General features: G+C 35.9%; 1 protein-coding gene across 16 annotated transcripts in view; it reads left to right on the top strand.

Annotated features, from left to right (window-relative positions):
• The window catches only part of ANKS1B (ankyrin repeat and sterile alpha motif domain containing 1B), a 1,267,908-nt gene that overhangs the window by 741,074 nt on the left and 509,580 nt on the right, over positions 1-17,254 (top strand). For 13 of the 16 annotated variants that reach the window (XM_037734055.1, XM_017511056.2, XM_017511003.2 and 10 more), the window contains exons 13-14: positions 335-924; positions 2,926-2,998. In XM_037734055.1, coding sequence (XP_037589983.1) covers positions 335-924; positions 2,926-2,998 — 663 coding nt within the window. The remainder of the gene's footprint in view (positions 1-334; positions 925-2,925; positions 2,999-17,254) is intronic. The other 3 variants (XM_017511074.2, XM_017511038.2, XM_017510994.2) reach the window with 1 other exon arrangement.

Genomic DNA, 17,254 nt, shown 5'->3' with positions numbered 1-17,254 from the left:
AAAAAAAAAAAAAAACACATACACCCTGGGTTCAAGGAAGAAGTGAATGAAGTCACTCAATTCATACACAATTCACACTTTTGAAATGAACTCTAAGATATATCAGGAAGAATGATTCACACACACATACACACACACACACACTCATAATCATACATTCATTCTATACATGGCACTGTGGGGTCATGGGTATTTCATAAAGTGAATGTATTGCTATGTAGCAGTAAAGCAAATGTCTGGGTATTGCAGATGTTCTTCAGGGCACTGCTATTATATCATGGTTTTCAAAACCTTCTATAAACAAGCATCCTGATATCCCTCCTTCCTTTTGCAGATGACCTCTCCCAACAAGATGACAATGATCCCCCGAAAGAATATGATCCTGGGCAATTTGCAGGCCTGCTCCATGGATCCTCTCCAGCCTGCGAGTCCCCTGAAAATCCATTTCATCTCTATGGGAAAAGAGAACAGTGTGAAAAAGGACAAGATGAAGTCAGTTTGGCAAAAAGTCCTTTGCCCGTCAAGCAGTCTCCAATAGAAAATAACTCAGAACCTTTGGTAAAGAAAATTAAACCCAAAGTGGTCAGTAGAACAATTTTTCACAAAAAAAGCAACCAACTCGAAAACCATACTATTGTTGGCACAAGATCAACCAGGAGTGGATCCCGGAATGGGGACCAGTGGGTTATGAATACAGGGGGATTTGTGGAGAGAGCCTGTACTCTGGGGAGAATAAGGTCATTGCCTAAAGCCTTGATCGACATGCATTTGTCAAAAAATGTCTCTAAATCTGATTCCGATCTCATTGCCTATCCGTCCAATGAGAAAACATCAAGAGTTAACTGGAGCGAATCTTCCACTGCAGAACCCAGTTCTAAAGGAAATTCTGAAAGAACACCATCCTTCACATCGGAATGGGAAGAAGTAAGATTTGTTCTTCTTGCTGTTCATTATATAAGGCTTTGGAGTTGAGGGAGGTTTGGGGGAAGGATTCTCAGCTTTTTAGGTCTTTCAAAATAAAAAAAAAATTAACAAATGCATACAGCTCTAACTGGAAGGAAATTCTTCTATGGGCAATGCATGGTAATTTCACAGCAAGTATAAAAACCAACACAGTTCCACACATGTGGGTTAATCTATTGTTTCCATAGAAATTGATATCAAGCAGAAGTAATAACTAGCTATGAGGTACAAGAGAATGTTCACATCTTGTCCTACCAGGCATTGCAGCTGACAAATTGAGAAAAAGCTTGGTATTTTGCTCTGTGTTGTTTTGCTACTTGCCAAACTCTTTCTTAGCTTGTCTCCCTTCTTTAAAGTATCTTACATTTTCAGAGGAGCTCCTTAGAATCTTTAGTAAATAAAGTGTCCTAGCTATTCTCCAAGCAGCATACAATAAACACACATCATTTGATATTTCCCCTTTGCAGCTATCAGGGAAACAAAGAAAAAAATGTTCGAGGTTCAAATATCACCAATTTAAGCTCTACTTAAAGACAAAGTTCTTTAATTTCATAAAGTTATTTAGAAAGTAAGTACTCTTGTAAGATTATAAAATATCATTCCTTGTCCCCGAGGAGGACTGCATCATAAAATAATAAAGTTTCTTGCTTTTTCTTGAATTTCTTCAAAGAATGAACCACAGTCTCTCTTGGTATTTCATTCTAACACATCACATATTATCTCTGAAAAGACTGTACCTGTTGGATTAGGTTTAGAAACACAATAGGTCATTATAGTATTCAGAGAACTAGAAATGGATATGGTTCTGATAATGATATTCTGAAGTGAGCTGTCTGGGAAAATCTCTTAATATCTCTGCATCTGTTTCAGGGTGAACAAAATTGGGACATTTAAGTAATGCCCATCTTGCTTTCTGAAACCTGCTATCATATTCAGGAGAGGATTGTTAACATCAGTAGAGGCGTTAAGCCATAAATTACTACAGCTTAAACAGTCATATCTTCCTTTAAATTTCATACTAGTAGATGGTTAGTTTCTCAAGTATAGCCATTTCTTATATTTATTAGTTTAGCGAATATCATCTGAAATCCTGTTGTGGAGGTAAAATTAATTAACATTTAACTTAGATCTTAGAATTAAGTTGTTTCATGCCTAGATGCTGGTGATTAGATGCCACTAATAAACTTGTGGCTGATCAAGCCATTTGGTTAGAACTTGGCTCCAGTCTGGGCACAGTGGCTCACGCCTGCAATCCCAGCACTCTGGGACACCAAGACAGGTAGATCACTTGAGGCCAGGAATTCAGAAATAGGCTGGTCAACATTGTGAAGTCCTGTCTCTACTAAAAACACAAAAATTAGCGGAGTGTGGTGGCACACACCTGTAATCACAGCTACTTGGGAGGCTGAGGCACAAGAATCGCTTGGACCTAGAAGGCAGAGGTTACAGTGAGTTAAGATAGTGCCTCTGCACTACAGCCTGGGCAACAGAGTGAGACTCCATCAAAAACAAAAAAACAAAAAACTTTGCTCCAGTGGCCATGCTCTCCACACCCTGAAACCTGCTCCTTTACCAGTTGGATGAGAGATATGTTCTTAGTTAGGAGAAGAAGGATGCCAGAGAGCAAGCCTGTCACATGAATTTATCTACAGCCCTTTCTGAGTTTGAAGAATACACAGTTCCTAAATTACCAAACTATCCAAGTATAAAGTTTATTTCAAGAAACACAAAGAAAAGGCAAGCTAATTTTGAAAGTTTAAGAAAGAGGAGCATACCTTACATTTTAATAAAACAATCCCAAAGATGTTTACTTCCCTTTAAATTTTTCTCTATTAGTCTTAACTGTGGAACACTATGGTAATAACACCAAAAATATTTGCTCCCTTCATTTGAAAGTTATTTTAAAATGCAATGTTAAAAGTGAATGTAATAATCCATTTAAATGGTTTTTGTTTCTCACAGATTGACAAGATAATGAGTTCCATAGATGTTGGAATCAACAATGAACTTAAAGAAATGAATGGTGAGATCACAAGTAAGGGAAACCTTCCTCTACATTATAATGAATAAATGTGCTTAGGAACAGTGAGAAAATTACAGGAATCTTTAGATAATTGCATTTTAAAAAATTATAACAGTAACTACAAATTATTTCATTCCACTTTCAGATCTAACAATAATGCCCTATAAGCAACATCAGTTATAATAATATTTACTTAGCAAATTGAGAGGATCTTCCCATGTGCTATTTTACTATGCCAGTGAAGTTTTTCTATGTGCCGTGGCACGTGCCTGTAGTCCCAGCTACTCGGGAGGCTGAGGCCAGAGGATTGCTAGAGCCTAGGTCTTTGAGACCAGCCGGACAAGGTAGTGAGACCCTGTCTTCAAATGTATATATAGACACACACACACACATACACGAGGTTTCCACTTTGTGTAGAGCTCAGTATGAAGCACTTCAAAGCATTAAAGAATCTGATGACTTAATACACTAATATTTCTTATTCAGTGAATCATTTACCTGACCAAAATGACTAACAACATCTGCCAAGTTGCAGGCTCCAATTTGGCAAGAACTGTGTGTTAATCATCTTCATGTATCCATTAATACTTAGCACACTTTTGCAAATAGTTGGTTTTGCAATCACTATTTGATATATTACTCTTAGTAAGTATTATTTTCTCCCCTACAACTAAAGCTCTGAGTGGAAGTGGAAGGCCATATTATATCAAAGTCTATTTATTTTTCTTGTTTGTGTTTTGTAGCAGACACAGAGATATTTGCATTACTTATGTATTAGCACCAAATGTGTCTGGAGCCCCCCAGACACACACACACACGTCTAGGCCAATACAGCTGGGTATAATGACCATTTTAGTGTAAGACAGGCACAGTTAAAAAGTGTGAATTTTGTGACAAACACACAGGCACACATCACAAACAAAAAAGCCTGGTGATTCATTTTGATATTCTCAGTTGACATATATGAAAAATTATGAAAACACCCCAAATCTTATCATCCTTGTAGTTTTCTTCTTTTACAACTTTTAAGTTGAGGGGTACAAGTATGTTTGCTGCATAGGTAAGCTTGTGTCATGAGGTTTATTGTACAGATTATTTCACCACCAGGTATTTAGCCTAGTACCCATTATTTTTCCTGACTCTCTCTCTCCTACCACCCTCCATCCTCTGAAAGGCCCCCCAGTGTGTGTTGTTCCCCTCTATGTGTCCATGTGTTCTCATCATTTAGCTCCCACTTATAAGTGAGAAGATACAGAAGTTGGTTTTCTGTTCTTGGCCTCCAGCTCCATCCATGTCCCTGCAAAGGATATAATCTCATTCTTTTTAATAGGCAAAAGCTGGAAGCATTCTCCTTGAAAATCAGCACAAAACAAGAATGCCCTCTCTATTCCTATTCAATACAGTATTAGAAGTTCTGGCCAGTGCAGTCAGGCAAGAGAAAGAAATAAAGGACATCTGATATGGTTTGGCTGTGTTCCCACCCAAATCTCATCTCAAATTGTAATCCCAACATGTCAAAGGAGGGACCTAATGGGATAAGACTGGAACATGGGGGTGGTTCCCCTCATGCTGTTCTCATGAAAATGAGTGAGTTCTTATGAGACCTGATGGTCGTAAAGTGTGGTACTACCCCTTACTCTCTGTCTCTCCTGCTACTATGTAAGATGTGCCTTGCTTCCCCTTTTCCTTGTGCCATGATTGTAAGTTTCCTGAGGCCTCCTCAGCCATGCAGATCTGTGAATCAGGTAAACCTCTTTTCTTTATAAATTACCCAGTCTCAGGTGGTATCTTTATAACAGTGTGAAAAACAGACAAATACAGCATCCAAGTAGGAAGACAGGAAGTGAAACTATCTCTGTTTGCCGATGACATGATCCTATATCTAGAAAACCCAATAGTATTATCCTTGCAATTTTGTATTGAAGCAAAACTGAATGAACTACCGTTACAATAACATTAGGTAATTTTTCCCAAAATGTGATCTACAAACCACTTGTATCAGAATCATGTCCAGCACTGGTGAAAAATGAAGATTCCTGGGCTCCATCCTACTAAATCAGTATTTCTGGAGGCGGAGCTCAACAAATAAGTCTTTTAAACAAGCAGTCCAAGTGACTCTTAAGACCAGGAAAGTTGGAGAATGGTTATTTTACAGTGGCTTGGCCTGGGTGACTAAGAAGTAATATTGCAATCACTAAAAAGAATACGCAGGTCTAAGTGAGTCCCTAGTAGGAAAATCTTGCTTGTTTCTCTTATGTTGGAACAAGTGAGAAGTTATTTTATTCTAAGTTGACTAGGACTCATGTTAATTGAGTGATAATTTTTAAAAAGGTCAAGCAATACTCTTTTCTGAAATACAAGTTTGCATTAGATTTTAAAACTGAAAAATTAGGAACCAATTCTCAAAATTGCATACATATGTTTAGTGACACAAGTATGATATTAGCTCCAGGAGAGACTGTGTAGCCAGTTCTCTCACTTAGAAATGCTGACAAACACTGAGGACTTTGCCAAAACCCAAGCAACCAGCCTACCAACATATGTTGCCACATAATTCTTTCAGACGTGCTAACAGAATAATTTCAGGGAAATTATAAGAATACAGATCTTTGATTGATGTAAAGGTAAGAATTTCTTTTCTTATCAACTTTTCTCATTCTATCTTTATTCAAAGATAGAGTGGCTGCTAGTGAGATAGTAAGTTCTTCAATACTGAGGATGTTCAGGCTAGGAGCGCTTCTCTGCTGTAATGGTGTTTCATGCATTAAGTCCACAGTTAAATTTAGGTAACATTGAACATTAATGTTCTAAAATTCTTCAAACATATAGTGCCATAGAACCATAAAAATATCGTGATTATAAAAAAGTAAAAATAAATGTTAAAAATGCCACTCAGACAAAGCTGCCATTTAAGGGTATTTTAGTGGTAAACAAACTCACAAATTATTTTTTCTTAATTCTCTTTCTACCTCTCATATTGCCATCCTACCTACTGTTTTTATTTATCATTTTTCTGCAATGGCAGTTAAAATGAAATTAGAGACTCAGTCCCCAAAGAAGCATCATTATTAACAAAGGCTGGCTCTGTGTGTGCCTGAATTTTTACCTATTTATCACACTACTCTGTGCTAAGTGATTGACCATGGGATGTAGCATTCCACTTGGCCGTTAGACTAGTTGTGAATTACAGTTTTGCTGAGTTGCAGTTTATTCCCTCTCAAGGCTAGGTTTAACTAGAGGTGTGATAAACAACCCTATGAAAATGGCATTCCACAAGTCATATTTTGGGTACTGAGTGTGGGTTGGGAAATCACATGGAAAAGAAAATGTCAGACAGACATAAATTCAAATCTCGGCTCTGTTATTTACTAGCTGCTTGATCTTAGGTGATTTACTCAGTTTCCCCATTGACAGAAATGAGAATAGTAATAGAGGATGATTATAGAGATGCATGATGGCATATACATAAAAATCTAACGTAAGTAGATGTATATTAAATGTTAGCTCTCACCTTGTCCTATTGTGATGCTGACATTGTGTTTGCTGCTGTGGTCATACAAAAATAAGTACACATAAGCCCTTTCTTTAAGAATCTTAGAATGTCAGCTAGTCCCAAAACCTTAATGTTTAACTTGCTGTCATCCCTGGAATTGTTGTGGTATGTCAGTTGGAATACATGTTGTAACAAATGCACCAGTCAGTTGGTACCATAGAAGAGTAGTTACTAAAAGAGAACCTAAAATTCTAGGATACCTTGGCAAATAAAGAAGAGTCTAATGGTCTAAATGATTTTGATGAGATCTGATCATACATTTTTGCTCGACAACTGGGAAAAGACAGGCAATGAAATTAATGGGAGGTAAATTTAAAATGAGCAAGAGGAAACACTGTTTTACATAGTATGTGTTGTCTATCTCCAAAGTTTTGCTTTGGAAGGCTACTGAGTCAAGTGCTATGGCTGGCTTTAACAGAGCTGTGTAGTTTTTTGAACATTTATGTTCGTTGCTTAAAGCCTCATAAGACAATTGGGAGAATAAAATCATAAGCAATGGAGATAAAGGATCAAAAGTCAGCATTACATTTTGTGTGCTCTTGCCCATTTTGTCTCAGCATTTTTGTTTGCTGTCCCCCACTTATACATTTCTAATGTCAGATATCTTATAAACAAAATATTTATTGGATCAGGAAAAGATTTAGAAGTTTCTTATCTTTATTCCTATAAATATGAACCCACTCAAAGTTTGAGCATTCTCTATGAGTCATCAATAGTTTTACTAATAGAAATCAATTTTCTCTTTTTCCACCCACCCCAATTTTCTCAGCAATTATATAGTATTTTGAAACTTATTCAGCAACATCAACTATCCAGAACTAAGTCAGAAATAAGAATAAATATAATTTCCTGAATTTGTTTTACATCAGTCTTTTTGATACTCACTCAGAACTTATTAATTTATAAGTTTCACAAACAAAACTTCTATTTTCCCACTTGAAATGAGACTCAAATGCCAAACAAATCAGTATTGGCATAGGATTCAGTTATATTCAATGCCTCATATTGTGTAGAACACCCTGTTCTTTGGTAAAGCTGGATATTTGACACGATAATATATTCTATATCATCAGGCACTCTCAGGTTTGCATTTTTAGAATCCTTTCAGATAACAGGTTTTGAAGTTAGATGAACCTGGTCTCAAGTTCCAGCTTTGCAATTTCTGATCTCTCTGATGTCAATTTCCTCACCTAGAAACTCAGACTTTTAATAGCCACCTTATAAGACTGTTGCAAGATTAAACTATACACTGTACTACTACAGTTTAGGTATCTCTTATCTGAAATGCTTGTGACCAGAAGTGTTTCAGATTTCAAATTTTTTTGGATTTTGGAATGTTTACATATATATAATGAAATATCTTAGAGTTGGGACCCAAATCTAAACACAAAATTCATTTGTTATTCATATACACCTTCTATACATAGTGTGAAAGTAATTTTATACAATATTTCTAATAATTTTGTGCATAAAACCAAATTTTGACTGTATTTTGACTGTGACTTGTCAAAATACAGTCAAAATTTTCTACTTCTGGTGTCATATAGGTGTTCAAAAAATTCAGATTTTGGAGCATTTCGGATTTTGGATTTGCAGATTGAGAATGCTCAACTTTATAGCCTAAAACATAACAGGTAATTCAGAAATATAGTTTGCTTGCCTTTTTATCAGAGTACGCATGGCTTCTCTTTCTCATTAGAGTGCACGTCACACAGAAAGATTCTTGGGAAATCTTTTTTATCATTTTGATCACTGAGATTCTAGCTAAGGTATAATTACTCCTAAGTTGCTTTTATATGGAATCTTTTTTGAACTTTTCTTTCTTTAATCGTCATTGTAATCATAAGAAAGTGCTTTCAAGTTGGGAAATTTACCACCTTCATTGGAACTGATACTTCAAATTCTCACACTTTTCTAAGAATCAGGTTGAAGATCTTCTTGATGGGATAGAGGATCACTTAAATAAAGTGAAGGCAGTAATTGGCTCCACGGGATGTGCTTGTCATTACACTACAGCAAACATGCAGAGTAGTCAAGTGCCCAAGCTTCACAATAAAAGGGTGACAGATAATCTTACAAACACCCTCCTATTTCTAAACCGGTTTTAATAGTCTTGTGTTACATTGAACAAACTGCAAGATAAAAAAATATTGCATAAAAAATAGTATGTAGTTAAAATGTATTTTTAAGGCTCACATTTTCTTCTTATACTTAAATTGTATTCATTTGTCAATATATGTCATCTAGATTTTAATTATAAATAAAAGCTATTAAAATTAATTCATAAGGAATTTTATCATAGAGTACATTGTCTACATTGGATAGATAAAGCATAGTTCTTAGGCCATTTGCTGGAAAATAAATAGCTCATGAAATCAGTGGCTAACATTCTTCCTGCAATCCTGCTTTCTAAGCTTTTGCTTCTCTTCCTCCTGGGATCTGAGGGCCAGATCACAGTTTAGAGTCCCTCATAGCAGTAGAGACCCACCCATAGAGAGTTTCTAGGACTTTAGGAACTCACTAAGGCAGAGTAAAGGTTCTCTGGCTTCCTGATCCTATCTCCTCTTTCTCTGTGTCTGCAGAAACAGGGAGAGCTCATGTGTCCCTTTCCTCTAAAAGGGTCTCCTTCTGAGTAGAGGAGAGCAAACATCTTGACAGCCCTTTAAACTGTTCCTGCCTAATGTCTGGGTTGCTTCCAGGCCCCTCATGTTTGCTCCCATAGCTCTGGGTCTGCGTCAGGAGGTACTTTGTCACCAATGCATCTGATAGCTGTCCTCCTAAATGGGAATATCACCCACCAAACTCTAGGGAAACCGTTTTTTTAAAAAATGTGTTTACAACCTCCTTATTACAGAACTGAAAAAAAAAGGATGCTAAAATGTACTAAAATGTATTCCATTCTTAACTGTGTATCAGATGATGTGCATTTACTACTGTTAACATTTTTTGTATTCAGTTCTCAAAACAACTCAGTGAAGTAGTATTATACCCATTTTATAGATGAAGAAAAGCTCAGAAAAATTATGTAGCTTGTTGACTTGTCAGCTGCTTCAAACCCCTATTTTTCTTTTCTTGAAGTCCGCACTTCTTTTAATAAAATATGCTGCTGGCATTGAATAACGGAACCTAGCACATTTCTTCTTTCTCTTAGGTCAAATCATACAGACATGCACTAAAGAGAGCCATCTCAGGGGGTGTAAGTATAGAAGCAACCTTCCTCTTAGCAAAGTCTAACTACTCTACCAGCATGGAAGGTTTTAGCTAACACCCCACAGCCCTCCCAAAGCACAGGCCACAGAGTCATGTATGTAAATGAGTCACAGCCCTGAACATATCCTATCTCCCAAAAGTGAATGCACAAACTCTAATGATGACCTAGGTTTCACTTATTTTCAGAGGAAGAATTTTCCTTGCCTCCAGTCATATTCTTTGTTCCATGAACTGTTAAATTTCACATAAAAGCTTCTCTGAAATGCTTTGTAACAGGCATATTTTATTTTTGATTTTTATTTCTTTTTGCAGTATGATTTTTAATAGAAGCAACTGTGGAAGGTGGGTAGTAGAACACTTTAGCACACCAGCACACTATTTTGTCTAAATCAAGAGAGGATTTATTTTTAATATTATTTTATATAACATTTTACTGACTTTTTTTCAGATGGATTAAATCTAAGGAATCTCTTGATAGTAGAATACTCATGTAAAAATGTGAATTTCAGTAATTGTTAGGCTAGCATGAGCTAACCATCTTTATCAAGAGATCTTGTTTAATCAAACGATTGTGTTCTTAGCAGCACAGACACTAAAATGTATTTAGCACCATATATTCTAACTAGTGTTTAAAAGCAAAAATAACATGCATAATATAAATTTTGATCTTTCAAATACCGCTGAGATTCTCTAGTCTTCTAAAATTAGAGATAATGTTCATATGTGATATTTGGTTTCTTTTAAACGTAAAATAGTTGAGTATTATTCTGTGGTCTAATATTTGCTTACGACATAAGAGGCCTAAAGAGATGAGCAAGTGAAATCGTCCCTTAGTAGTGGAATGTTTTTCATGTCTCCGATATATGATCAACCAACATCAACTAATATCTGCTAACATACTTCCCATGATGAAAAACTCACTACTTCCAAAGATAATATATTCTATCACTTAGACACTCAAGTTGTTGAAAACTTATGTTGTGTCAAAAATATGTCACCTAGGTTTCAATACTCACTATATCAATTACTGGCAGTGTCAGCTTGGGCAAATTATTTCATCAGCCTGAATCTCACTTCTTCATATGGAAAACAGCTATAATAAATAATATCCACTTTCTTCAATATTTTTGGGAGGCTCTAGTTAATGAGAAAGTAGTTAACTACATTCCTGGTACATAGTAGATCTTAATAGATGACTTTTTTTTTTCCTTGGATTTCTTTTTTCCCTTCCATCTATTATTTTCTTAAAAGAAAAAAATTTCCAAACTGCAGAGAATGATTTCTTATTTCCAATATATATATAAGTGTCTTGGAGGTAGGAATGATGCTTATTTGATAGAACATACCCCTTGCACATTCACAATAAATCTGGGAAACTGTTGCAAAAGTCTTCTTTGTAGACACTTAAAAAACACTAATTGTATGAATTCCATATAAATGTTAGTGCATTTTATAAAATCTACCATTAGTGACCTTCATGCTGACAATAGAAGAAGGAATAAAAGTAATTAGAAGTAATTTGAAAGATAAACAGTAGACTTTCATAAGTCATAGCTCATCATAAAAATTATTTTTAGATACAAATTTATTTTTCCAAAATACAATGAAGAATTAAGTGACCAATGAAGGTTACTTACCCATGAGAAAAACTTTGTATCTTTTATTGGTTGATTCTATGGCCTTCTCTTCTAATAACAAAGGAATTGTTATCTACTAATGTTTTTGATAATCAAGTGTAAGCTTCCAGGGAGTTAGGGAATTAAATATTTTATAATTGAATATCACATATAGGAATATATCCTAAGGAAGCAATTGAACAAGAGCAAAAAATGCACATGTAAAGATGTTCATTTCAGCATTGTTTATGGTTGTTTTAAAAATATAATCCAATCAAATGACCATTAATAGAAAATTTTAAAAATAAGTTACAGGTAATTCCTGATGATAAAATGTTAAACACCTAGTTTAAAATGGCATTGTATCTAGCTGTATTACCATGGAAATATAGCCATAATATATTACTAAATGGAAAATGCAAATAATAAAGTAAAATATTATCTCATTTTTGAATATACATACATGCACAAAAATCTGAAAGGATATTTGCAAAAAGTTTAACAGTGGATATCTCTGGGTAAGATTATCAGTGATTTTTATTTTCTGCTCTCTCTTTTTCTGAATTTTCTAAACTCTTAAAAGTATACATTAATTTTATTTTTATTGTCTAAATCATTTAATAAACAAAGAAGTATATCCAAATTTAGTAAACAAATATAATGGTAAACAAATAAAATATTTATATGGACACATATGTACATATATATATTTATATGTGAAGCATAAAATTTTGTAGGTATCAATGCTAAAAATTAGTTAAAATTTCCTAAGTGAATACTGCTTATGAATATATAATTACATCTTTTTATCAGTTTGGAGTCAAAATAGTTGTGTTTCCATTCTTTTCTCCCATTTCATTCAATCACATGCAAATAGAAGATAAATAAATCCAGATAGATATATAGATGGATAGACAGACATTGTTTGTCTTTTAAGAACATGAAATCATGCCTATACACTTCTCTGACACTCATTCTTCTCATTTAACAATAAATCATAGCTTTACCTTGTTTTTATCATTAGTAAATAACCTATGAAACAAAATTACATTCGCGAAGTTCACTCTCAAATAGCAAAAGAGCTCAGAGATCTGATTGCTACTCCTGCCTCTGCACCAACTTACTGTATGACTTAAAAAAAAACCCTTACAATGAGCCTTAATTTCCTCCTTTGAAAATAAAACAGTAGGGCTAGATCTTTTCCAACTGTAGAATTCCATGACTTATACTTTTATCTTTTGTTTTATGAGTTATGCTTTGGTAGATTGTCTCCCTTTAAAGCTTTTCACTTCTCAATTTTGCAGGGACAAATGACGAATAAATTTCAAGTGTGTGTATTTCAACGAGGTTCTTCTGGGAATGTTGCCAGATCATCATTTTACAATGTTTTTAAAATATATTAATATAACAAATACATAATGTAAGTGATATGTGCCTGTAAGATAGATAAGTTCTTTATAAGCAAAAGTGACCTTCACCTAAGCATCTCAACTCTCTTAATAAACCTTACACCACTTTGTAGAAGACTTACATGACTAGCTGTAATCACGTGCATGTTAGTGATGCAAGTGGGAAGAAATGAAGTTTGTGTTATTATACTTGGCCTGCTTCTTGACTCCACTAAGCTTTTTATAAGAAGTTATGTGACAAAAAAGTAGTTAGCATTTTGATAGCATATACTTTTCAAGAGTTTGCAGATCCTGGTCAAATGCTCACAATTGCCCATTTCTCGCCCACTGACTTGGCTTGACCAAGATTTGGTCAGGCGTCTCTCCTCTTCACAGGCTCCTGACCTTTGGCTTGCCCCAAACCTGAGCAAACACTAAAATGTAAAACATCTCACTGTGTTACACTGTTCTTTCCATACTATAAATACCTGAGACTGGGTAATTTATAATGAAAAGAGTTTTAATTGGCTCATGGTTCTGCAGACTTTCCAGGAAGCACGTTCCTGGCATCTGCTCACCTTCTAGGGAAGCCTCAGAAAGCTTACAATCATGGTGGAGGGTGGCAAAGAGGGAGCAGGCACTTCACATGGCACACGCAGGAGCAAGCAAGAGAGGGGGAGGTGCCAAACACTTTAAATGACTAGATTTTGTGAGAACTCACTCACTATCATGAGAATAGCACCAAAAGGATGATGCTAAACCATTCATGAGAAATCGACTCCCATGACCTAGTCACCTCCCACCAGGCCCCACCTCCAACACTGATGTTTACAATTCAATGTGAAATTGAACAATACACTAGGGGACAAAAACACGAGCTATATCACCCCACCTTAAAGTTCATTCCAAATTAGCTGATGACAGAAACATTTCCTGTTATACCATCCTCATGATTATGTCTGCTCAGCTCCGCCCTGTCACTCAATTTTACCTCTAAGTTTCTGCTAGTTCTGTTTAGCCCTCCCTATAAAAGAAAAACCTTTTAGATTTATTTTTGAGATCCTTGAAAATCCTAAGGGAAGTACATTCTCCAGGTTGTAGTAGTTTTGTTATGTCTCACCTTGCCTAAGTCTGGATTTGTTTTATTGACAGGCCTCCTTTGGGTCACCTTCTAACTTCTCACCCAATTCCCCTTTCCCTTTTAGTATTAATCATATTACAAAGGACATTTCCACAGTTTTATCTCTCAAAGACAATACTCACTGGTTTTCTCTGCTGTAGCCATCATTTAGAAAAATGAATACATGTTTGTCCATGTGACATGTGTATTATATTCCTATGATAATCAGAACAGTAGATGTGATATAATTATATATGTAAGATATATACCCTAGATATACACATTGATTATTGTATCAACTTCTGATACAATTCTGTATCAAACAAGAATTTCCTTAGAGAATTCCACTATTATCTCTTTGGATCACACCAAATGTGTACAATCATAAAACATAAGTGAAACACCAGGGCTTATTTTAACAAAAGCAAATGTATAATACCAAATACTTATCACCTACTGCTACTGACACATGAAATGGTTGTGATAGTGATGTCAAGCCTTTATTATAAGAATGGAAGAAAGAAAACAGGACTCTATTACCCTGTGCACTTGCAGCAGAAATTTCTTCTCTGGGAGCTACTCAAGAGATTAAATAGATCATTTTCACCTGGTATACTATTGTTAGTTCTTTCAATGAACTAAGTGTTCATGTTTCTTAGAGTGGACTCTATGTTTATACTCTGCCTACCTCCAAAAAACATTTGAGGAGACTTATAAAAAGACATAATTACAGTGAAATAAAAATCCATTGAAACAGTAGTAAAAGATATGAATTAATAGCTTAAAAGAGAAAAATTTGAAAAAGAGAAAAAAGAAAGTAATCCATGTATTAGGGTTTTCTAGAGAGACAGAACTAATGGGATGGATTTATACATGAAGGGGAGTTTATTAAGGAATATTGACTCACACGATCACAAGGTGAAGTCCCACAATAGACCATCTGCAAGCTGAGGAGCTGGGAAGCCAGTGTGAGTCCCAAAACCTCAAAAGTATTGAAGCCGATAGTGCAGCCTTCAGTCTGTGGCCAAAGACCTGAGAGCCCCTGGTCAATCAATGGTGTAAGTCCAAGAATTCAAAAGCTGAAGAACTGGAGTCTGATGTTTCAGGGCAGGAAGCATCCAGCATAGGAGAAAGGTGAAGGCCGGAAGACTCAGCAAGTCTGCCCATTCCACTTTCTTCTGCCTGCTTTTTTCTAGCCATACTGGCAGCTGATTAGATCATGCCCACCCAGATTGAGGGTAGATCTGCCTTTCCCAGTCCACTGACTCAAAAGTACTCTCCTTCGACAACACCCTCACAGAGACACCCAGGAACAATACTCTGCATCTTTTGGCCCAATCAGGTTGACACTCAGTATTAACCATCACATTTTAGAAAACCCAAAGGTTAAGAAAAATGACTACAACTAAGACTACAACTTGACTCTGAGCTTCTTGATAATCAAGACAAAGGTGGGCTATAGAACTGTCATTATAATATTATATAGTATTATATTGATAATAATATTATCAAGGCATGTAGAGAAAGAAACTCTTTCCTAGCTTTAAACTCTAGAAGGAGTTTTCCCCATGGGTCATTTTATAAAAACTGTATAGCTATAATAGATTTGGAGCAATGCTTTCATTAGAATTCAGGGAAAGGGGGAGTATCCTACCAATGATTTATATATAGCCAGGTATACAGTGATAGGTAGTGATTCTGTAAAGACTTTTCTACTGTGATTTCTAGCCTTTTCCATGATGTAAACACACACTGGTTCTAAAATGTCAATGTTATTTTTCCTTACCCTTTCAAAAATGCTCTCTTTATTTAACCTGTTCTGTGTTTCAGTTATTTAGGTCCCAGGATTTGAGGGATACTTGATAAAATTACATGCACAATCTAAATTTTTATGTAACAGCAAGGTTGGGAGAGCCATATACCATACCAGAAAGAGTATGGGATACAGTGTCAGAAAGCATAAGTTAAAGTCCCAGGTTTTTCCCTTACTGAGTGGATGACCTGGGTTGGTCATTGTTTCATCCCTCTGAGTCTTCATTTCCTTATTTTTTTAAATAACGGTAATGATGTATTAGTCTTTTCTCTCAGTGCTCTAAAGAAATATCTGAGACTGGGTAATTTTTAAAGAAAAGAGGTTTAACTGGCTCACAGTTCTCCAGGCTGTATGGGAAGTATAGTGACATCTACTTCTGGGGAGGCTTCAGGGAGTTTTTACCCATGGCAGAAGGCAAAGCAGAAGCATAGGCATCTTACATGACAGGACCAGGATCAAGAGAGAGAGAAGCGGGAGGTGTTGCATACTATTAAACAACCAGATCTCACAAGAGCTCACTCACTATCATGAGAACAGCCCCAGGAGATGGTGCTATGCCATCCATGAAGGACCACCACTCATGATCCAGTCACCTCCCACTAGATGCCACTTCCAGCACTGGGGATTACAATTTGACATGAGATTTGGGTGGAGACAAATGAGGCATTAATATGAAAGCACTTATAAACTGTAAAGCTCCATTAGTTTACCTCTCCGGAAAGCTCTTTATTTTTAAATTAGAGGTCATTGTATTTTTTTCTCCATGGAATTGAATTCAGTTTATAAGCACTGAATAAAATCGTTATTTTATATCCAAACATGGACCATTTACCCTATGGAAGTTTCTTAAAAAAAAAAAATGCAGGCTTTTCGTCCTGAAAAATGACCAGTAAAATATGTTTTCTGATTTATTTTTATATATTAAAGAAAAATTTGTTTATTCAGTGAACAAAATTAATAAGGCAGGGTTTTCCCCACTAATAAAAACAGGAACAGAGAAATTCCAGGACAGTGAAGTATGACAACCAAGTGCTCACTCACAAGTGCAGAAATACAGCACTCTTGGCTATAGTTCAACATCCAAGCAAATGCTTTACAACTAATTTGATAAAGTAGGCAGTAAATTATTTTTAAAATAATTATGCTAACAGCTGGATGGTTGGGCATATAGTGTGGAGTGTGGAAAGCCTCAAGGCAGACAGGCCAGCTATGGTGCTGTCAAGGTCATCTAGGCCAGAGGTTTCCAACCATCAGGCCACAGACCGGTACCAACCCATGGCCTGTTAGAAACCTGGCTGCATAGCATGAGGTGAGCAGCAGGCAAACGAGCATTACCACCAGAGCTCTGCCTCCTGTCAGATCAGCAGCAGCATTAGATTCTCATAGGAGCATGAACCCTATTGTGAACTGCATAGGTTGCATGCTCCTTATGAGAATTTAATGCCTGATGATCTGTCACTTTCTCCTATTACCCCCAAATGGAACCATCTAGTTGCAGGAAAATGAGCTCAGGACTCCCACTGATTCTACATTGTGTTAGGTTGTGTAATTATTTCATTACATATTAC

The sequence above is a fragment of the Cebus imitator genome, unplaced genomic scaffold (assembly GCF_001604975.1).
Source record: "Cebus imitator isolate Cc_AM_T3 unplaced genomic scaffold, Cebus_imitator-1.0 Scaffold18, whole genome shotgun sequence".
Lineage (NCBI taxonomy): Eukaryota > Metazoa > Chordata > Mammalia > Primates > Cebidae > Cebus > Cebus imitator.
This window is presented reverse-complemented; position numbering and strand designations above follow the sequence as displayed.